Source organism: Corylus avellana, chromosome 2, assembly GCF_965113065.1.
Source record: "Corylus avellana chromosome 2, dhCorAvel1.hap1.2, whole genome shotgun sequence".
NCBI classification, from domain to species: Eukaryota; Viridiplantae; Streptophyta; class Magnoliopsida; order Fagales; family Betulaceae; genus Corylus; species Corylus avellana.
In genome coordinates, this window is record NC_142491.1 from 6452302 (window position 1) to 6474191 (window position 21890).

Here is a 21890-nt window from a genome sequence, read left to right on the forward strand (position 1 = left end):
TGCTTTGAATCAAGCTTGTTTATAATTGCTTCAAAAAAGAGAAATTGCAAAAGGTCACTCTATTATCAGTTCTAGCATATTTGGTTTCTTTTTGTCATCCTTTCCAAGAATCACATGGAGAATGTTTAGAGAGTTCTACACCGGTTGGTGTGGGATTAGTTGTGGGTTTGGATGCTAATTGGGCACATTTACCTACTAGCTTAAGTTTTTGGGTCCGATGCTTTAGCACTGTCTCAATGTTTAGATACCTTGTACTCTCTACTTATTTATTGCAAATTTTAAGTAGTTCGGATGGTCAAGGGAGGACTTGCAATGGTCTAAGCTCATTTCGTAATGGGCTCATGGGTTGTTGAAGATACGAGGTTTTGTAGAGATGCTTGGGTTGGGTTATTACAAATTGATGTCTCATGGTGACTGGTCTTTATTGCATTTCTTGTTTGGTTGCTGAGAAATTGAAGGAAAATTGTAAGGACTAATATTCTGTTAAGGATGCTTTGAAAATTTCCTGCTAAATTCAGCATGTGGATTTTCTTTGGTGTTGCAAGAACTATATATAGCTCATCACTTTTCCCCAATTGAGCACCAGTTGGAAGGGTTTTGCTTTTGAACTACATTGGAGGGGCTACAAATCCTGGAATTTTGTCCAAGGTATAACAGTTAGAGATGATTCACTTCATGGTTTTAGCGGTATTGCGGTGGTTTGGATGGTTTATTTGGGTCAAAAAAACAAACTGATTTTTTTCGTTAACTGTTAGGTGAGGGCATTCACCAATGACCGAATTTTGCAATTCAACTTATTTATCAAAAAAAGATAATTTGAAAGAAAAAAAAAAAGAAAGAAAAGAAAAAGGAAGATTTTTTCTTTTTTCTTTTTCTTTTTCTTCCTTTTTTATTTTTTATATTACCTTAGTTCAAATATATGCTTAGATATTGCATGCGAAGATCAATGATTGGTCTAACTTTCAGTGACACCATCTTTACAATCATGGAGCAATCATATTAGGTGTTTCCAAAGTGTTTTAGATTAATGCCTAATCGTGGGGTAGGAGTGAGTGAGGGAGCAAGCCTATGTGCCCATTTTTATCCCATACTGAGAAATTGTTAATGAACATGCATTGAGAGAGTAATGCAAATTTAACCATTTTTTCCTAGGCTGGGAAATAGACAATGATTTTGTGCTATTTGTAAATCTGGGTTATAATCATTGTAGCTTGCTTTGGATGCTCAAAATCATTAAAGAATACACAAACAAAAACAAAAAAGATGGTAGCAAATTTTGAACGTTTGTGTATTGTTAATGCTTACTGAAGCATGAAACACTTCTAAATATGATACATGATTCAATAGAAATGTGGTGCATCATGTACATTCCATCATAATTGTTTACTTTTGATCAAAATTGGAAGCAGCCCCTTGAATTTGATTTTTTTTTTTTTTTTTTTTTAAACCAGAGGTTACGACGTGGCATGTGCCACGTCAGCGGCGCGCGTTACTGTTCACGCACGCCGCGTAACCTAGATCATTACTCGTTGAATATATTTTTTCTTAATGAAAATTGTTTTATTATGATTGATTAATTGATAGCCTTATTAAATTCAGGCAATTTTTTAAATTACTTATTTACCATTAGGGTTTTTTTTTTTTTTTATGGAAATTATTTTTAATTAATATTTCTTCTCCGTTTTGAGCCAAACCAGCAAATCTCAACCTATCTGTTAGACCCGCTCTGAATAGGCTTCGGAATCTGGGTTTGTAAGGCGGCGAGACTCCTATAAGAAGGGACAAAGTTTTCCTACTTTCTTCTCCGTTTTGAGGCATACCAGCAATGTCAACCTATCTGCCTGAAGAAATTGTGCTGAATATTCTCACCCTCCTGCCCCCAAAAACCCTACTCCGATTCAGGTGCGTTTGCCAAACCTGGCGTACTACTCTCATCGGAAATCCTGATTTCTTTACCCAAAACATCCTTAACCAATCCATTCTCCGATTCTCCGATCGTCCTTCTCCTCTCCTTCTCGCCGAAGCCAATGGAGGATGGAACGATTATTTCAAGAAGGATTTTTACTTCCTCTCTGACCAGAGCCTGGAGTGCCACTCTCAAATTATTCTCAAGGGAAGACGTTTCTTTCGATTTATGCTTGTGGCGTCCTGTAATGGTTTACTCTGTCTTTCCGACTACACTCTCAACATAATCTATCTGTGGAACCCCGCCACGTCAGACACTCCCAAGTCTCTCCTGCTCCACCCGCCCCACCTGGCCAACCCGTTCCGGCCGGTTGGTAGGTATCTGGTCCCCGCTGGCTTACAGCTGGACACCGTCGGATTCGGTTTCGACCGGAGATCCAACGACTTCAAGGTGCTGACGATTAGTCATGTTCGTAGCTCTCGCAACACTTGTTTCTTCTTCAATCATCCAGTTCGCTTCCAACCGAAAGTATATAGCCTGAGGACCGGGACCTGGAGACTGCTTGACCTACGAGTGCCGTTTGAGCAAACTCCAAACTTAGAGCCATTTCCAAACTTTCCGACCACTGCGGCGGATGGGATTTTTTTCTGGTGGGCGGTGGCGGATCGAAGCTCTTATAATCATAAATATAATGAGAAAATTGTTGCCTTCGACTTCAACCACGAGTTGTTCCGAACAACTCCACTCCCGGACGGTGCAGATTCCACATATTACTCCTGCTTTGATTTCACGGTGCTAAATGGGTCCCTCACCATTATGGGTTTCCCGTTTGAGATGATGAGAAGAAGAAGCAGAAGCAGCTGTGGATTGGTGATATGGGTTTTGTTTGAATTTGGTGTGAAGGAGTCGTGGACTAAACTCATAAATCTTCGGCTCTCAATAGAAAATCCGGGAAGGCCATTGGGTTTGTGGAAAAACAGAGAGTTGATTTTACAGAATGCGAAGGGGCAGCTGATTTTGTACAATCTTTTAACCCACACAAAGAAGGAAGTTGTTTCAACTCATCGGAACACCCTACCATTACCGCCGGTTTTTCGTTTAAAAGGTTTTCCCTACACGAGTTCGAACTCGATGAGGCGGGGAAGGATTGAGTTGGAGTGGAATATTTGAGATCTTTATTAATTATCAATTATAAATACAGATTTGATTTTATTTGATCTTTCTTATTATTTTGTATTTTCTGTCTCCTTATAAATAGGAAATTGTAGGAAATTTCCAATTACTCGGTATATGGATCCATAGCAAACTTTTCCATATTACTCGATGGCCACTTCGTGTAACCATTCTTTAAGGGCAAACCCTAAACCCCTAGAAGGCACCCCCCACACGAATCAAGTAAGACTTGGCTTCGACATGCTTGTGACCCTAAAGAATTAATTGCACTTAAGGGATTGAAACTTTAAGACCTAATAGTAATGAGAATACTACCAAGTCCAATGCCACGTGAGCCAACCCTTTAGAGTTGAGAATGTAATATTTACTATTTAGCCTTACTCAATGACTAATTGGCAAGTCCATATTGGCAAGGTAATATAGTAGAGGGATAAAAGTGTACCCCGTCACATCAGCATGGTAACTACCAACACATTTTAATTAAGTTATCTTTTTATTTTCGAATATCATGAAGATAACACAAACGTGTTGCTGCAAATTGAATCTCTACATCTGGACTTGTAAACCAAGCCAACTCTTACATCCCTGCAAAATCTCAACAAAAAAAGCTAAAGAAGCACATCCAGATATCAACCACCTGAAATTAGCCGTAGCAATAGTTATCTTTATCTCTTTTACTTGTTATATCTCCTTCCAATAAGCATGTCATATATATATATATATATATATATATATATATATATATATATATATGTGTGTGTGTGTGTGTGTGTGTGTGTGTGTGAAATGAAGTAGAAAGGCGTAGTTGGTGCATCATTATTCTTGAGTTTTTTGTGTTTCTTTTCATTTTTTGTTCAAATCTTTGCAAGTAGAAACAAAAGGTCAACCATGTTATCTTTGGGAAGAGATCAACCATACTATATGCGGTGGTCGCTACGGTTTGGATGGAACTAACTGAGTGGCTCTCTAACTATATTTTAGTTGTTGATGATCTTACTCGAACAACCAGAAAGAGGTTTGATTCATGATTCTTCACATTTCATTATCAAAATTAGATTGCATAGATCGATCTAATAGTGTATGTATATGAGACATGTTGCTGCTTTAATAATGCATTCATTGATTATTGTAGTAGAATCTACTGTAATTTTAAGATTGCCACTATCGTATTTCCGTTTTATAAATTTGTATCTTAGAATTAGAATAAGAAATTTGTTTGTTAATACTTTTTAGATGGTGCTTTTTTGTTTCTAATACAACATAAATGTAAAAATAATTTTGAGTTAATGCTTTTGTTTTGGAAAGAGAAAACAGAAGGAAGAAAAAAGTGTTAAAAAAACAAAGCCCGTCTTTTTATTAGTCCTTTTCTTTGCCTATCTTTTTTCTCGTTTTAATGCTAAAGCCCAATACGCCGCTCTCAATTGTTTTGATGGTTTGTTAAAAGTTCATTCTCTGCAAACCAACCACCGCTAACACAATGAACGTAATCCACAACTTACAATACGCTAGAATAGGTAAACATAGATTGGCTAGGACTTTTCTGACCGAACTATTTTTTTTGTTTTTTTCCTAAGCTGATCTAACAAATTTGGGTGCAAGAGCCTAATTATCAAAATAGCCATAAAATTCGAGTAATGCTAGGGTCCATTTTTACACTTCCGGATGCATTCGGATGTGCAGCTTTGGGGGCAGCAAAACTCAAAATGATATGACTCATTACATTAGCTACCAAATAATTATATTTACTCATCAAATTTTGTTGCTAATTTTTTCACCAGGCACCACATGACACATGGATTGCATGTGCATTTGTAAGAAAATAGTATTACAAGTTGTAGTACCTCACTAAAATGCTGAATCCAAACTAACCTTAGGGGGACTATACAACCATTATTATTCAATTTGTCCAACTTGCTTTGGCAATTGAAGGCAAAAAAAAAAAAAAAGTGATTTGGAGCAATAAAAGCCCTAAAAATAGCCAACATAATGATATTACAGCGACAGCAGAATAGCAAATCATCATTAGCATGAAGAGAAAAATTACAGCAAGTTGATGAGCCATGTAACTCCAAAAGCCCAAAATTGGTACCAGCGGAGTTTTTGGGGTTGGCCATGATCCTCATCACCCAACCAGCCGTATAGCAAAACCAGATGAGAATCCTACCAAACTAGCAAATTACAATGAATCTTTAGATGATCAGCCAAAGCCATCTCATCAAATATTTGAAAGATATCATAAGCTAAATAAGTTAATTGATGACCAAAAGAACAAAAATAAGAAAAAAGAGGAGAACAAGATGGGGGGATTAACACTGATATGAGAGTTGCCCAAGAGAGATTGCTTTCCCTTCTGGCATAGACGCCAGCGCTTGCAAGTGTGATACTCTGTCTCAAGAATGGTCTATTGAGGTGCTTGGGTGTGCGGTGGTGGACCTGGTGGCGGGTGTTGAGGCATACCAGACTGATTACCAGACTGCAATAAGCAGAAGTTTGACACATTAGCTTCTACTAGACTAATCGACAAACACAAGCCCAACAACCAGAAACTCAAGAAATGGAGAAAAAAAAAACTTTTTGTTAGTTGAGCTAAACATTGCTACACAAATTTTGAGAATAAATGCCACCTCCATCATCAATGTTGACCAACAAATGAGTGTTTGGAAACAATGTCAACATGATCCAGATGCTAAACCAATATAACTGATGTGACCACAAACAAAATATATAGATTGATACCCTTTACCACTTAAATGCGCAGACGTTCCCTTTTTCTTTTAGGGCAAAGGCAGAAATAACACATTGAAGTAGTAGGCAGGAAGTGGTAACAAACACCTCAAGCAAAATAAGCAGTGCCATGCAGGGGTCAGTGTTACTACATTCAAAATGCCAATGAAAGATACTTCCAAAAGGAAAGCACCCAAACGTGAGACTGCCTTAAGATAGTTTTTTCATGAATATATAATATAGACTTGGTTGGGGGCTCACACTCTGATCTTTCAGTAATATTTATAAATCATATAATCACCACTATTATTTTTACCTTTATATAAAAAGTATTCTTGGTTCTCTTTTCCAATCCAAGTACCACAAAAATCTACATTTTCGCTTAGGAAGAGACCACCACATAAAAAAGAATAATAATTTTGGTGGGCCAAGCAAGAGAAAAGTTGATGCCTCTCTATTTATGAATACTCTAGGTGCAGTTTGGCAAGAGATTCATGAAACAAGAATAGCTACCAAAAACAAATAAAGTCTATAATGCTGAAACCATGACAACTTTTTTTTTTTTTCAACGTATATATATATATATATATAATGAGCAGTTAACAAAGGCAGCAAACCTCTCCATATTACCTGGTAGGGATTATACCCTGGCATCATTGACATTTGTCCACCTTGTGACCGGTTAAACATCCCACCCTGAGGATACATTTGGGGTCCACTTGCATTTGATGGGCCTTGCATATTTGGCAAGCCGTTTGGAAAACTTCCAACTGGTGGAGGTGCTCCACTTGTAGATAAAGATCCTGAAGGCATGGCGTTCAAGCCCATAAAATGGCCTTGCGGTAAATTCATTGTACCTTGCATCCCCTGAAGCAAGAAATCCTTTTTTTGTTAAGTACCGACCATGGAAATATTCAAACATGAGAAAACACTCGGTAAGCAACACTCCTAAAACTAGTTTTTGTGAAAAATTTACAGCATGCCATGCCAATTTAAAGGTCACATGGGAATTTTGCAACTAGAAGTCATTGGAGGTCCATGTTGGTGAGTAATGACAAAACAAATCCGTAAAGGTAACATCTTAAAAGTACAAAATTCTTCCAAAAGCCAAGGGTGATTTGGAATCCTCCATTATAAAATTGTTTAGTTTGAGGGGGTACACCTTTGAGTCAGAAGATAAAAATGAATAAAATAAAATAAAAAAATGAATTTGCTTGAATACTATAAATTTGCCAATAGAAACAAACCATCCCTTTCATTAATGAGAAATGCTTCAGTGCAATATAATGCCCACATTTGGCCCATTTTTAGTGACGTGGTAGATAGACAATCACATGAAAGAGATGATTGAAATTTGAAATTTGAATTTCAATCTTCTCTCCCTCACTAAATATGGGCCAAATGTGGGCATTATATTGCATTCTAGCATATCTCTTCATTAATTTACATATAATCTTCAGCAAGGGAACAAAACAAAATGTAAAATGGAGATTTTAAAAGCAACCTAGCTTGAGGCCCCTTCACGGCTAGCATTAAGACTGGAGGGGAAAAGTTGTCCTTGTAATTATTAAGCAACACATGCAGAGAAATAAATTGTTCTTCTTTTCATTTTTCCTTTTTTCCCTTTTGAAGATAAACATCCCCTCTCTAGTGAGTGGTCATGCGACACTGGGAACCTGAGTTTCAAAAGATTCAAAAAAAGAGAAGTAAAGCAGTGCACAAAATCATACCACTGGACCAGGCATAGGCATCGATCCTGGCATTGAAGATGGGATTGATGAAGGCATACCAAGTGGGGCCATTTGGGGTGGAGGCCGAGATAAATGGGGATGCGGAAGTAAGGGCATATGAGATGGAGGCTGTAGCTGTGCCATATTTGGAGGTGGCATAGGCAAAGCAGACATTTGCTGTGGGAGTCCCTGGTGTTGTTGGTGGTGGTGGTGTTGTGGGATCTGCTGTGGATTTTGTTGATATGCCTGCTGCTGGTTGGCAACAAGAAGGGAGGGATGTGGACCAGGAGGGAGAGGAGGCGCCCCTAAAGGCATTGAACCTGGAAGAGGCTGTTTTTGATCTCCCTGAGCTGATGGATCTAGAGATGGAATAGACAATGGCATTGCAACTCCAACACCAGGAATATTTCCTTCATTTCGAGTCAACCCAGGAGCAAATGGTCCAGGAGTTGTTGGCCCTTCAGGTACCGGGAAACCACCAGTCATGCGACCACCAAAAACAGGGTTTTGCTCACCATAACCTGATACAGATGAAAACACTTAGAATGATGAAAGATGTTATCTTCAAGTTTGGCTATTTCTACCTCAATTATGAACTTTCTTAACAATCCCAGAAGTCAGATTTAGAACATTGAGCCTGGTAGACTCTATTAGAGAAGGCAAAGGGTCATATATCTTTTTTTTTTTGGGGGGGGGGGGGGGGGGGGGGGGGGGGGGAGTTACAACCTTGGGTCTGACCCATGCTAAATTTATCGCGAGCAGTGTCCCCAGGCCTATTTCTGCACCAGAACTTTGTAGTGTGATCATTGCTACCACTGCAGAAGAAACTATACAAGTTTAGTAATAGATAGGGCGGCCATAATTTAATAAACAGCTGCAACTTGATGATATATGTGCCAACATAATATTAAAAAGAAAAATCAAAAGCAACCCTCTGATTGTCATACTAAAAACATGAGGCATTTAATATAGCTCCTCTTGATTTAACTTCTACCAAAGCCTGCCTAACATGTATATTACTATCATGAAAACTTAAAAACCTAGTAGTTCCACAATGGTTCTGTTAATTTATGGTATTCAAAAAAAAGCATCTCATTGGACATCTCTATAGCCTGGCAACTCATTGCCAGAAAAATAGTGTAAAACAGGCCGTGACCAACAACGCATTGTTTTCTAATTTTCTATCCAAGAGATTCCTTTCAATAGTTGATTCATTTAAAAAGTCATTTAAGGAAGAAAGCAACAAAGCAATTTGGTCATGCCCTAAAATCATTGCCCCACTCCAGTATATAGAAATGAATTTAAAGATGCAGAAACACAAGTTACTGAGGTATGTATAAAGCCCACTCAGATGGTTTTAGAGCAATAGAAGCATGTGCATATATTATATTCTTTTTCAAGCGAGGATTTTCTAGTCCAGGTGTTCTCTTTTTTACTATCCATTACCTTGCTTAACCATAATTGCAATTTTGCCAATGTCTGTGGGTTCTCTAATTTTCTTTCTCCTTCATAAAGGATAAAGTAATTATAAGGTGTACTATATTTACATGTACCATGAGATTACATAAATCAATTTTAAAATCATACATTCTATTAATACTGTCAACAATCAGGAAAGATGGCAAAACAAGGCCACTAAAGAAGATTATTCATAACTTAAAACATACAAATGAGGACCGGACAAGATGACAATAAACAAGAAAACTGAGTTAACCTGCAAAGAAGATATCCTATAGGATGCCATGCAAGGTCCCACACAGCATTATCATGTGCATTAGGAATTTCTACCTGGGGAGTTTCATGCCTGCACTTGAGAAAAAGTCATGAACAAATTACTTCCAAAATTTCCAGCAGGAATGATATACATAGCATCAAGCACGAAATAAACCCTAAAGAGACCAAAGAAACTGCCATTTCAAGAAGATTATTAGGTGCCATCACCCATCTATTTTTGGTCATACAAAAAGGTGTCACAATGAGGAGAGCCAAGGCCTATATTTTATCTAAACGGAACTCAACATTTACTAATTCTTCACTTTTCCTGTATTAAATGTGATTACAAAAGCTAATTGTTGCTAAGGAAATATTACTAAAGTAACCTTAATCAAGATAGAAATTAACAAGTTCTTATATTCTGGAAAAATTCAAGAGGCACAATGAGTTTTATGCAACCAGAAGAAAAAAAAAAAAAAAAAAGTGCTCTGAATTAAGAGAGTTTACCCAACAAGCCAATGGAAAATGGACCCATCAAAACTCCCACTGACAAAGTATTCTTCATGAAACGGATGCCAAGCCAAAGCTAACAATTAAAAACCATAATGCAGCATAAGTTTTAATGTTTTCCAAAAAAAAAAAAAAAAAGTCATCATACAAAATACGTGTGACAGTGATGCTGGTCTGCCACTAGCCCATCACTAGCCTACTGCTAATACAAAAGCATCGCAAACCTAACTTTAGTCCAATACCCAAATAAAAACTCAAACATAAGCATTATGGTTTGCATCAGGAGAAGGCTGTCACTAACCAGTCACATCTTTCCTATGCCCACGGAAAGATTCAAGCTCCTTCATAGCCCTAATGTCATAGAGCTGCAAATGCAAGATGCAACAACATCATGAGGAGAGAGAGAGAGAGAGAGAGAGAGAGAAGCTATACTAAAAAATGGCAATATAGGGCTAATTGACAATTTTAAAAGAACATGTTACCAACCTTGATGATTTGATCCTTTGAAGCAGTTAGCACCCAGTTACCATTTTGGTTCCATTTGACACAAAGCACCACATTTTTGTGGCCATGGCTGCAAATAAAATTTATGAGGTGTCAAAAGAATTCAACTAATAAACTAGACTGTAGGTGTAACAAAGAAGATATTGTACTAACAACGAACAAAGCTCTCTTCCCGTTTTGGCATCCCAAAGTTTTACAAGGTTGTCTTTCCCACCTATACAACAACCAATCAGACAGGGATAAGATGGAAATTACAGGAGACACGAAGGTTTTAACAAAGTTCACAAAAGAACTGTAATAAACACCTGAAACTAGCAGAGATTTTGTAGGGTGCCAGTCAACACTCTTCACATCCCAACCATGGCCTGCCTGAGTTCAAATCCCACACAGAAAAATCTTAGGTTATTCATTATTCATGCACATACCACATATATAGCTCCAAAAGAATTAATAACGGATTCCCCTCAAATTGTCAAAAACTTGAGCAAGAAGCAATTTTACATGTAAGTGTGAGTAATTTTATCACTGTTCAGCTAAAGAAGTCTTAAAAGATGTAGAACAAGTTTGCTAATCACAGGACCAAGCGTCATCAAGCTTTATTTATTTGACTTATAGGACGTAAATTTACACAGCACACTATATTAGGAAACTTCAAAAATGAAGCATCATAGAGGCATGTATAAGTCGCCTTTGTTTAAATGGAGCAAACAAAGGCATGCCACTAGCCATTGCATCTCTTCAGTAGGAGATGAATCAGACATAAACTGCACATTCGGAAATCAATAAAATGTTCTTGCAGTGAAAATCCACCAAACACTTTCTGTTGAGTATTCAAAGCACATTACCAGACAATGAACGCTCTTCTTGGCACCGAGCAAAGTCCCAAACTTTAACAGTAGTATCATCTGAGCAGGAGCAGAACTTTAGGTCTGTCCTACAGAAACTGTTCAAGTAGTCACTAATTATATGCCTCCAAGGAGAATATTACTCTAGCAAATATATTAAATACCTTAAGTCCCTGACTGATTCTTTATGAGCAGATTTATTGGCCTTAACGTTATTCATGTTATTCTGCCAATACCTGCAAGTTCCCACCAATATCAGCCAATACATTTGTGGATTAGAATCAAGTTGTGTATCCATACAACAAAATTCATGTAATATATAAATATATGTTATGCGGCTGAACAACACTGCAAATTCAATTAAGAAAGCGTACTTACTTTATTGATCCCCCATCATCACCAGAGACCATCCAGTTGTCATTGTGACTCCATACCATAGACCTGATGGCTTGATCATGGGCCTACACAGTCGGAATATTCCAAAAGTCATCAGTATGGCTTCTTTTGAGAAAAAAAGTTAACAACTAACTCAATAAATTTATCAATTATGTACCTGAAGAATCATTTCAAAATTAAAGGACTGTCCATTCCAAAGAGTGAATTCCCCACTTTGAGAGCCTGTGATTAGTCGTCTCCCAGTAGGAGTCCACTTTGAAAGATGAAAAAAAAAAAAAAAAAAAAGCATCAGAATGAGAGTAACTCAGTTAACGTCAATCCAGTGAGATAACTAAAATTAAAAAGAAAAAGAAAGCACTCCATTAGCTCTTCTAACAATCTAAAAAACAAAAAACCAATTAGAAGAAAATGAAAAAGTTAAAAGTAGTTGAAAATGTTTGTTGGCCCAAGAAATTGGCAAAGATTATCACAAGGGGAAAGGGAAAGCTAGATGCACTTTGAAAGTAGACATTATGAAAGCAAAATGAAGCAGCATTCCATACAAAACTCCTTTTATGCTTCTGAAACAGCCTTTGCCAACTAGAGTACACATCTACCACCTTATTTGGCATTTCCAAATGAACCCAAAGGCAATGAAAAAAAAAAGGACCATAATTCTCTTACAAAAGAGCAATTTATGGATCATTGTGCTGCAGAACACAGCCGAAGCAATGTCCAAGCTACCTAGAGCAAGCCATATTAGTGGGTTTTTTCTTCGAGATGTGAACCATAGTAACACTGTTGGCATGTTTGGAAAGCCTTTCAATATGTTGGTGTCGCCATGAAGCATGCCAAGGCTCATACTTGTGTTGTTACACAGATTAAAAGCCAAACAGCTAAACTGTTTCTACAAATACCAGTAACTCCTAACTACAAACTCCAAAAAGAAAACTCCAACACTCTTAATGAACAAAGGTAGGAGTACAAATGAGAAAATAATCACATTAATATGAAAACACAGTTAAGACAAAAATCATTGAGTGAAATATATAATTTGGAGAAAATTAGTTCAGTCTAGCTTACCAAAACCCGATTAATTGAACAACGGTTTTTGTTCAAAGATGTATGTACAAATTTTGCAGCAAAGCTTGTAGATGGATTATCTGAATAGGCAACTGTTGGCAACACCTGTACCAAGGAATAACATAAGATAAAAATCTTATTATACGGATAATATGTACGAAGTTGATAATAATGATAACACCATCATCATGTCTCCAGTCAACATGTTTTTCCATATGACAAGTATAATATTGATAAACAACGGCAACTGACTAACATCAATAGCTGCTGCAGGGGTAGGTTGCAATGTTGTTCTATCCCTTGAATCTCGCTGCCACATTCGAATCTGCAGAGTAGTTGATTGGAAATATTAAGTTACTTGATCCTCAATTAAAAAAAAAAAAAACCTAAAACAACAAGATTATTCCGAAAAGGAAAACAATGTTATACTAAGTTGAAATATAACAGAATATAAGATATACAGCTTATACTAGAAAATATGTTCATTACCTGCATATATCGCACAACAGTACTAGTATAATCAACTGCCCTCCTTTGAGTAAGCTTTCTCATTCTTTTTGCAGCAAAACTGTCACCGTGAGCTGCTTACAAACAAAAGTGACCAATAGACTGTTAACATATTAATTAAATAGTTAAATTCATTGTTTCTTATCGGCTTAAATTTTTAGGATAATTGGTGATAAAATATAATATTTCACATGTTGGGTTTATTGAGAACCCACGCATTAAATTATTAACTAAAGAGAAATGCTTTTAGTAGAATGTTATATGATCGACATGATAGTCAAAATTAGCCATTAATTTTTCTTTTTACAAGCCCTAGCCATATTATCTCAGTTATATAACAATCGTATTACATTCTACTAAAAAGCGGTACTCTTAATTAAATAATTAAACTTAGCCCGGATAACTGGTGATTTAATATAGAATAATCCTTATGATCTAGACTACCAATATTTTGTGATAAAATTATATCACTACTAAGAATAATTTCAAATGTATAAATGCGATGTGTAAAGGCCTTACCGTCGAAAGGAGGAGGAGGGTTTGGGGCTGAAGGGTGGTGATATTCTGGGGCGAGAGTACTGGAAGAGGCTGAGGGCTGCCTCATCATTTGCGGAGGCGGAGGGGGTGGGCCACGGTGAAAGTCCCCACCTTGCTGTTGCTGCTGATTGTACTGTTGCTGTTGTTGTTGTTGCTGCTGCTGCTGCTGCTGTTGCTGCTGCTGCTGTTGCTGTTGCTGTTGCTGTTGCTGATGCTGTTGAGGATCAGCACCGTACATCATCTTTGCGACACAATTGAGAGCCTATAGCAAAGAGTGGGAGAGAGAGATTGGGAAATGGTAGGCTTAGGTCGGAAAACAGATAAAACCCTAAACCCCCGAATTTCGCTCGGCGGAGGTATGCCTGAAGAAGCGGGAAATAGAGAGATGAGGAGAAAAAAGAAGAATTGAGTTGGGTGCGGGTGCACGACTGCACGTGACTTTAATAGCTTGGATCAGCATTGCTATTTTTATTTTTATTTTTTATTTTTACCAAATTTAGGTGGAAGAAATTCCTTCACCAAATTTTATTAAATTAATATTTCTCCATCAAATAATTTAAGTGAGAATCACATCTTTTAATAACATATGTTAATTTAATAAATTAAATTTAAAAAGTTTCGTCCAATTTGGACTTAACTCAGTTTGTTAATGTTCTTCCGCTGGTATTTTTGTTTTTTGTTTGAAAAAGTATATTGACGATAAAAGTAATTTTGAGTAATTTATGATTTGAGTTATTTATTTATGTTTTTGTTTTAAAAAAAAATACTTTCAAACAAAGCGGTCATGTGTAAAAAAAAACACATTTTATTGCTCTAAATTATTGTATTGTTCTAAAATATAAGCTCAATCAATTTGCAAATTGATCACTTGTTTGATTTGCAAATTGGGTTGTAGGCTTAGGGGAAGTTTGTTTATAAAAAGAATAAGAACAAAGTCTTTAAAGGCTAAAGAATAAAAGGTTAATTTGGCTAACCCTATAATAAAAAATCTCCAAAAAGATAATTGAATTTCGTTCTCCAAATTGGTCAAACTTCGTGTTAAATGAAAGTAGACAGTTAAAATGTTGAGTTGGATCGGATGTAAGTACTTTAAAAATTAAGTAGTTAAAATAAAAAATGTATTATTTAACTAAATATTTGTTGAGCCGGATCTGAATGGTCTATAGACATAAATTTAAGGGCATAATTATTTTTCCATTCATATATATAATAAGAAAATAAAAAAAATAAAAATCAATCACATGATGCATTTTTAATAGGAAATGCTAAGAAAGGGGCAAATTAAAACCTAGGAGTAAATTGCACTCCTTTTGTTTTTATTATTTTAAACTATGTCCCCCGTCCCCTATTGTAATATGAGGGGAGAAAAAAAAAAAAAAAACTAACGGAGGGTTTGATTGTTAATTTTGAAACTTTTGGGTTGCGATTATAAATAAAGTGATGAGTAAAGGTGGTTTTCTACTTTTCCATTATAATTTGTAAAACAAATAAATAATTAATAAATAAAAAACCAGAAAAGTCACGGACATGTTCGTTTAGGTGTGTGTATAGTTAGAAAAATATAACCAGAACAGATATGGGTGCTCCGATTGGTCCGATCAAACTCCTCTCTCCACTCTCACTCTGCCTCACCTAACTTCCTCCTCCTCCTCATCCGCCGCTGCCGCAGTCGCCGTCGCCGTCGCCGTGAATGCAAATTTTAGGCTGCAATAACTTACTTGACGCCTATAAGGTATCATCGACAAAACCCATCCCTTTTAGCTGTTAATTTGTTTATTTAGTTTATTTTAAGTCTTTTTTTATTCTGGGCAAATCACATATTCGCAAACACATACAAGAAAGAAAAAGGAACAAATGGAAAGATGGGATTTTGAGTTTCTGGGGACTCAGTTTTTGGTTATATCTTAAAGAAAGAACTGTAATTGTTCTAGTTTTTTTATGTTCTAGAATAACCCATTATCCCAAAAGCGTATGCTAATATAAAATAGTGAATTTAATTGTTTAATTACCATTCCAGTCACCTGTGAGTTGAAACTCTATTTGAATAAGTGAAATATTTTCGGGACCATTGCTCTGATACCAATTTAAATCATCAATTATCCCAAAAAATTTTAAGTTAATAGGAAATGGCATATGAGAACAAAAGGCTAATCTTATTCAACTAAGATAGCAGAACTCAACTCTTAATTCTGAGACCTTAAAGCTGAGGTTGTCTCTGAATCCCTCTAGTTAGTTCTATTTCCGGCAATCTGGGAGACATTTCTAGCCATCAATTTCTCCTGGTGGTGACCAAGTGCGGACATTTGCACCAAGTATCAATAGCATTCTTCTTCTTGTTCTTCTTGTGCTTGCTGGCACGTTCATATAGCAGTAGCTTTCCCGTTCTCATTCTTATATATGAAGATTATGACTAGAAGTAGTTAACCTCTTTCCCTTTTTTTGATATTTGGTTTGTGGTGAATTGGTATTGTTGCCTTTGAAGTTTGTTTGTTTTTTAGAAAAATCAGAAGAACAAAATGCTGTTAGTTAGTATGACTCTTCAGCTGGAATTTATTCTGCTCCACAGGGAAATTTTCTCTTTTAATTTTACTTGTACGCAATTTGAATGAACCATCATGAATTGTGGTAAATAATGTTTTTATACCAAGCTTTGCATTAGATCCTATGCTTGCTTGAAAGGTCGGAATACATATTGGCTCCTAAAATAGTAAAAGCTTTTTAAGGTTGGCACACTTATGTTTATATAAGAGCTCTGTATCAAATCCATCCGTTTTGTCTCCTCCCTCATTTCAGATTCCGGGAGGCATGACTGAGAGGTCAAACTTTGCTAGCTAGGCAATATGTTGAGCGTTTCTGTATCTATGCCTGTAGTTGTTGGTGAACGCCCTTGAAAAGCAGTATTGCACATGTAATAAAGGGAATTTAATTTACTTGTTCATAGCCAAAGTTTTAAGATAATTGTTTTTGATAATGTGCAATGTTAAATATCTCACATGATGAATGATATTGTTAGTGTCTTCCATATTCCCCTTGAATCCCAATCCCCCCGCCCAATCTGCCTCACCACTCACATTCTTTCCTTGTAACTTTGTCCCAGCATATTCCTGAAAGTGGCTTATAAGTATAAAAGAAGAGGAGAGGATTCTTGACAACAATGTCAGCGTCTGCAAAAACCCTCACCATTGCTGATCGAACTTTAAATGGAGGCTGGACAGTTGTTTTACCCCGTCGTGGCAGGAGAAAACCTTTGCCCAGAATTAGATCTTTGGAACAACAACCATGGGCTCCAAGTGATCTTGAAATTGATCCTATCAGAAAGTCTAAGTTAATACACAAGATGCAGATTTGCATGAATAAAATTGAGAGCTCTCCATTCTACCATACTTTAATGGATCAAATCCAAACTCCACAAATCTTGGGTCACTTTTATAGGGTCTTAGATTCTGAGTCAAAGATGCAAATGGTAATTTATGGTATAGGCAGCATTGAGTCATATGAAACCCCTCGATTGCAGCTTAGCCTTGCAATCTTGTTGAAAAAAAAGTTAAATTGGATTGGAGATATTGAGGTATTTGATCCTATTCTGTCTGCAACTGAATCTCAGGTATTGGAAGCCCTAGGTTGTTCTGTTATATCAGTAAATGAGCAAGGGCAGCGATGTGCTCAAAAGCCGACAATGTTCTTTATGCCACACTGTGAGGCAGAGTTGTACGACAATCTGTTGCGGGCAAATTGGAGGGTGGATCTGTTGAATCGTGTAGTCTTGTTTGGGAATAGCTTTGAGACATATGAGCAGCATGTCTCAGAGTTTAAGAACTCAGTTGTTGTTGATACGGCAAGGCATATCTTGGGTATTCGACAATTTACAAAGGAGTTCAGAATCAAGACAGTTTCAGATGACTATTTTGGTGCTTTCCATGATTCAAGTTGGCATTTTTTCGGTCCGGTTCTTGAGACAGAGCTGCGGCAGTACATCTAATTTTGGTGAAAAATATCATATTGGTTTCAGTAATTGGATGATGCTTGAAGCATATTCTTTCTTTCCAAATTTTATTGGAAATTGAAAAAGTCATTATTATCCAAACGCATGTTTGCTTGACTTTTGTTTTGAGTTACTTGTTTTGGGTATCTAAACACGCCAAGGTCAAGGCAGGATATCTGAAACCACCTCATTTAAAACTTTCATTATCATTTATGCAACAACATTGATTTCTTCTTTCTTCACAAGGAAGTGCATTTGTTTCATCTCATTCTGCCTCTGTGTTATTTATGTGATATCATTGATGAAGGAGTTCTTACTTGATAGGTTGTTACTTTTTAAGGATTTTTGCCTTTCCATATAGAATCCAATGGGTAGAAATTCTTATGATGCCAAATTGCATTGATTTACAGGACTTTGCACTGATCTAATTCTAACATGGATATTGTGATATTCTGGCCAGAAGCATAAGATGGCATATGTTTAACTCCGTCCTAAATGTACTTGGCCCTAATTTTCCTGCATCATAATCTCGGGCTCTGGAAGCTCTTGTTTGTTGTGGCCAGCAGCATAAGACTGCAGAAATTCCCAGCAGGTGAACATTTTACAAACGACATGAGTGGAGAATCAAATTCAACCCCAATTTGATACCACATCATTTAAATAAGAGTAATATTAAAAACCACAATTTTATCTCGTAATTATCTCACCTTGCTAATTTGGCCAATCAACCCTTGTTCAAATAAATTACACAAAAAAAATTTAAAGGCTGATTGGCAATGTTACGCTGATAGGATGGAATAAAAGTATGGTTTATAGCGTTACTCATTTTATAGTATTTAAGTAAATGTTTAGCAACCGTGCATACTGCCCGGATCCCACCGGCAGGAGTAAATTATCTTCGAGTTACATGATGGTCTCTTTTAAGGACATTTTGGTAGGGACAAAACACTTGCACTGGTGAAAAACAAGTATTTTTGGCCACATCTCTAGCGTGATGTAACCAAATTTGTGGAATGACACTCACTTGCCAACTAAATTTTTTGATAGGGTCTCTACACCCCATTACCTGGCCCACAACCACAAGCACCTTGTTGTTTATACACTTGTGAGGTTTGTATCCCACGTTGAGAAAATATATATAAAAAAATAATGGTTAATATATATAAGTGAATTCAAACTCATTAGTTTAGGCTTTTAAACTAGAACTGGTGTCCTAATATCTATATTAACTTACTTTTGTTTGATTCCTATTGTTTTTCTTCCTAACAATTGGTATCAGAGCCAATAATTACTTTCCATTATTGTTGGGTCAATGTAGAAGAGATTCACTTGAGATTTGTGTCACACATTATATATATATATATATATATATATATATATATATATATATAGTAGTTAATATATTTAAATGAATCCAAGTCCATTAACTTAAGCTTTTGAGCTTAATATATATATATATATATATATATATATATATATATATATATATTAATTTACTCATATTTAAATCCCTCGTTGAGGAAACGTTTTCCCAAGCACAAAATAGATTTGCAAACAATAAAACAAGTTTTCATGCTTCATCTCATGACCTATCGTGGAACATCATGAAGAATTCACAAGACACCATGGACCCGGACAAAAGAAAACAAAAAAGTGTTTATCCAACCACATGGTCATATCAACATCATTCATTAGGTAAAAGTTTAATATTAACTATATTTAGCTAATATAATAAACTTTTTACTCTTCGAGAAGATTAGCTAAAGAATTTGTTAAAAAATGTATAAAAAAACAGTAACTATAATAAAGAGTTGCATTTTTTTTTACCAATTATTTTACCTATTGTTGCTAGAGATGTTCAACGCAAGAGATGTACCACTTCATTTGTTAATAAAGGTAAAAGTATTCTAACGTGACATAAAGGTAAAAGTGGTTGACTCCTCTCGATTTCTAGATTGCTTGTAATGTTTTTGTTTTAAAAACAAAAACATAAGGGAAAGTGAAAAAGCGTAAATAAGCCCATACTTTCCCTTGATAAAAGAGACATTTTCCCAAGCATAATAGAACATAAATACCAAAACAAGTTCTTATGCTTCATTAATTAGAAAATAATAATAATAATAATAATAATTCTTATGATGAAATTAAAAGACAAGAGAAAGAAAACAAAACAAAAGAACAAGTATTAAATCCAACCACAAAGTTGTATCAAACCATTTATACGAACATTGTTCAGATATTCAAGCTGCATTAATTGCATAGCATCTAAAACTAAATATTTACATTCCCTTAATTAAAAATAATAAGAAAGAGATTTTCCCAACCATAAACTAGAACATAAACACTGAACAAGTTTCTGTCTTCATCTCATTATGCCATAAGAGTACATCATGAACAAATCACAAGACCACCATGGATCCAGACAAAAAACAACAAACAAAAAAACAAAAAAACAAAAGAACAAGAATCAAATGCAACCACAAAGTCATATTCACATCATTTATATGAACATTGTTGGGAGAGTAATGCTATACTTATTTCCACTTCTTTACACCAATTTTTTCATACTCATAAGTGACTTTTAAAACCACAATTGAATTAAAATCCAATAAAAATTTATCACATAATTATAATTTTAAAAGTCACCTATGAGTGAAAAAATTGTGTAAAGAAGTAGGAATAAGTGTAGCATTATTCTTGTTCGCATATTCAAGCTGCAACAATTGCATCGTGTCTGGAATATATATTCCCTTGATACACATGCATTGAAGTGAACTGCTACTGACCATGAAATAACATTCAAAAACAGAATAAATTGGGCATAAAAACGAACCCATTCTCATTACGATACATCTTTGGATAACATTTGCAAACTTGAATTAAATAGTACTCCTGCTAACATATTTACAATAGGATATAAGAGGAGACACCCTTTCCCCTCTATTTTCAAATACACTCAGAAACACACCCAAAACCCATTTCCCAACCGGCATTTTGAAATAACATACACTATTATCCAAAATGCTGTTCAAAGAGATTAGTTGAACAATCATCAGTCCCTTAACCGATGACCCAAACCCTTTTCATCCAAAATACACTTTTGGAATTCAAATAGACAATTCATCAAACACTTTGTAGGCATTTATTTATCAACAAAAACAACAAATTTTCAATTCTAACAAATACCAATTTCAAGAACAGCAATCCGGGCACCGAATCAACCCGTTCTCATTGCACTCCAAGCACCTCTTCACCCTGTCTTCCTCCTCATCAAACAACTTCCTACTCCCATCGCAATTCGTGCACGGCACGAACCGCACATCGCCGCAGCTGTCGCAGACGAACCCAGGTTCCCGAACCGGAAACCCTTGAAGAATTTTCCCCATTTCGCCAATTTCGAATAGCTGTTTGATCATTTCAGCGCCACCCAGGTATTTCCCTCGCAAAAAGACCTGCGGAAGAGTCACATTCTTCTCTCCCAACACGCTCTGGAGCTCCCTCCGGTACGCCGAGTCCATCGACACGTCCCGCTCGTCGACCCACACCCGAAATCCCCGAAATATCATCCGCACCGCGTAACAGTCCTCGTAGGTCCTCCGAATCCCGCGCAAACTCGTTAAGTACACCACGATCCGGTCCTCCGTGCCGGGTAACCGGATCGTAGAGGAAATATCCGGAACCGATTCGACCGATTTCGGAGCCGCTTTGAGCTTGAATTTCGGTTCCTCGGGGCTTTTCGGGGTCTCAAAGATACTGCAGAGCTGCTTGACCTTACCTTTGATGGAATTCCCGGCAGACCGGACCGATTCCATGGGGTTGTAGAACCGCTTCAACGGACCGGACGCAGTTCGTTCCAGACCAGCCTGGAGGTAGGGTTTCAGTGGCGCGCGCAAGGTAAGCGAGCGGTTGAAGAACAAGGAGGAGGAAGGCTTGGATTTGCCGGAGAATTCCACGTTATTTTCGAATTCTGCCATCGAACAACAACCCAAATTCGGCCCAGAAATGCCAAGAAACGACGATCTAACGGCGGTGGAGTGATCGCGACGACCGTGGCCGTTGGATGCGTGAGTGGCGGTCTCGGTGGCGGTGACGGTGACGGCGGAGAGATCGAGATTTTGAGGGTTTGTTTGTTCGTTGGTTGTTTTTTGTTTTGAATTTTGGGTTTTGGTGTTGTTATCAAAATGATGTTGTTTTAGGTGGATGCTTTCGGTTTCCAGAGCTGGACGGCTCTCAAGGCTCGCTTTTTGAGGATTCAAGATACGTACCTACAAAGCAAGCATTTTTTCGTTGTATATATATAT

The 21890-nt window shown here is 36.7% G+C and overlaps 4 protein-coding genes across 4 annotated transcripts; 2 read left to right on the top strand and 2 right to left on the bottom strand.

Annotated features, from left to right (window-relative positions):
* The first annotated feature begins 1825 nt into the window (after positions 1-1825).
* On the top strand, positions 1826-3076 carry LOC132173069 (F-box/kelch-repeat protein At3g23880-like). Its single transcript, XM_059584642.2, has one exon. The coding sequence runs from the start codon at positions 1826-1828 to the stop codon at positions 3074-3076; it is 1251 nt and encodes a 416-aa protein (XP_059440625.2).
* A 2002-nt stretch (positions 3077-5078) lies between these two features.
* On the bottom strand, positions 5079-14004 carry FY (Transducin/WD40 repeat-like superfamily protein). The gene is made up of 18 exons (XM_059576086.2): positions 13590-14004; positions 13053-13144; positions 12820-12888; positions 12564-12668; positions 11659-11754; positions 11484-11566; positions 11270-11341; positions 11106-11203; positions 10566-10625; positions 10414-10474; positions 10243-10330; positions 10058-10121; positions 9754-9832; positions 9248-9337; positions 8260-8348; positions 7534-8054; positions 6434-6670; positions 5079-5552 (listed from the first exon to the last, which is right to left on the bottom strand). Exons 1-18 carry the CDS (start codon positions 13846-13848, stop codon positions 5481-5483), a joined length of 2235 nt encoding a protein of 744 aa, XP_059432069.2. The 5' UTR covers positions 13849-14004; the 3' UTR covers positions 5079-5480.
* A 1131-nt stretch (positions 14005-15135) lies between these two features.
* Positions 15136-17706, top strand: SRR1 (sensitivity to red light reduced protein (SRR1)). The gene is made up of 2 exons (XM_059574155.2): positions 15136-15339; positions 16705-17706. Exon 2 carries the CDS (start codon positions 16762-16764, stop codon positions 17584-17586), a length of 825 nt encoding a protein of 274 aa, XP_059430138.2. The 5' UTR covers positions 15136-15339; positions 16705-16761; the 3' UTR covers positions 17587-17706.
* A 2698-nt stretch (positions 17707-20404) lies between these two features.
* On the bottom strand, positions 20405-21860 carry LOC132185414 (Glutaredoxin family protein). Its single transcript, XM_059599194.2, has one exon. It carries the CDS (start codon positions 21561-21563, stop codon positions 20781-20783), a length of 783 nt encoding a protein of 260 aa, XP_059455177.2. The 5' UTR covers positions 21564-21860; the 3' UTR covers positions 20405-20780.
* Between the last annotated feature and the right edge of the window lie 30 nt (positions 21861-21890).

Bases quoted from the DNA above. Each gene is read 5' to 3' on its own strand.
- LOC132185414 (XM_059599194.2), bottom strand. From the start codon at position 21,563: ATGGCAGAATTCGAAAATAACGTGGAATTCTCCGGCAAATCCAAGCCT.
- SRR1 (XM_059574155.2), top strand. From the start codon at position 16,762: ATGTCAGCGTCTGCAAAAACCCTCACCATTGCTGATCGAACTTTAAAT.
- LOC132173069 (XM_059584642.2), top strand. From the start codon at position 1,826: ATGTCAACCTATCTGCCTGAAGAAATTGTGCTGAATATTCTCACCCTC.
- FY (XM_059576086.2), bottom strand. From the start codon at position 13,848: ATGATGTACGGTGCTGATCCTCAACAGCATCAGCAACAGCAACAGCAA. The intron at 10,475-10,565 runs GTGTTTATTACA...GTTGTTGTATAG, and splicing joins AAAATCTCTGCTAGTTTCAG to GTGGGAAAGACAACCTTGTA. The intron at 5,553-6,433 runs GTAATATGGAGA...TGCTTATTGCAG, and splicing joins CAGGGTATAATCCCTACCAG to TCTGGTAATCAGTCTGGTAT.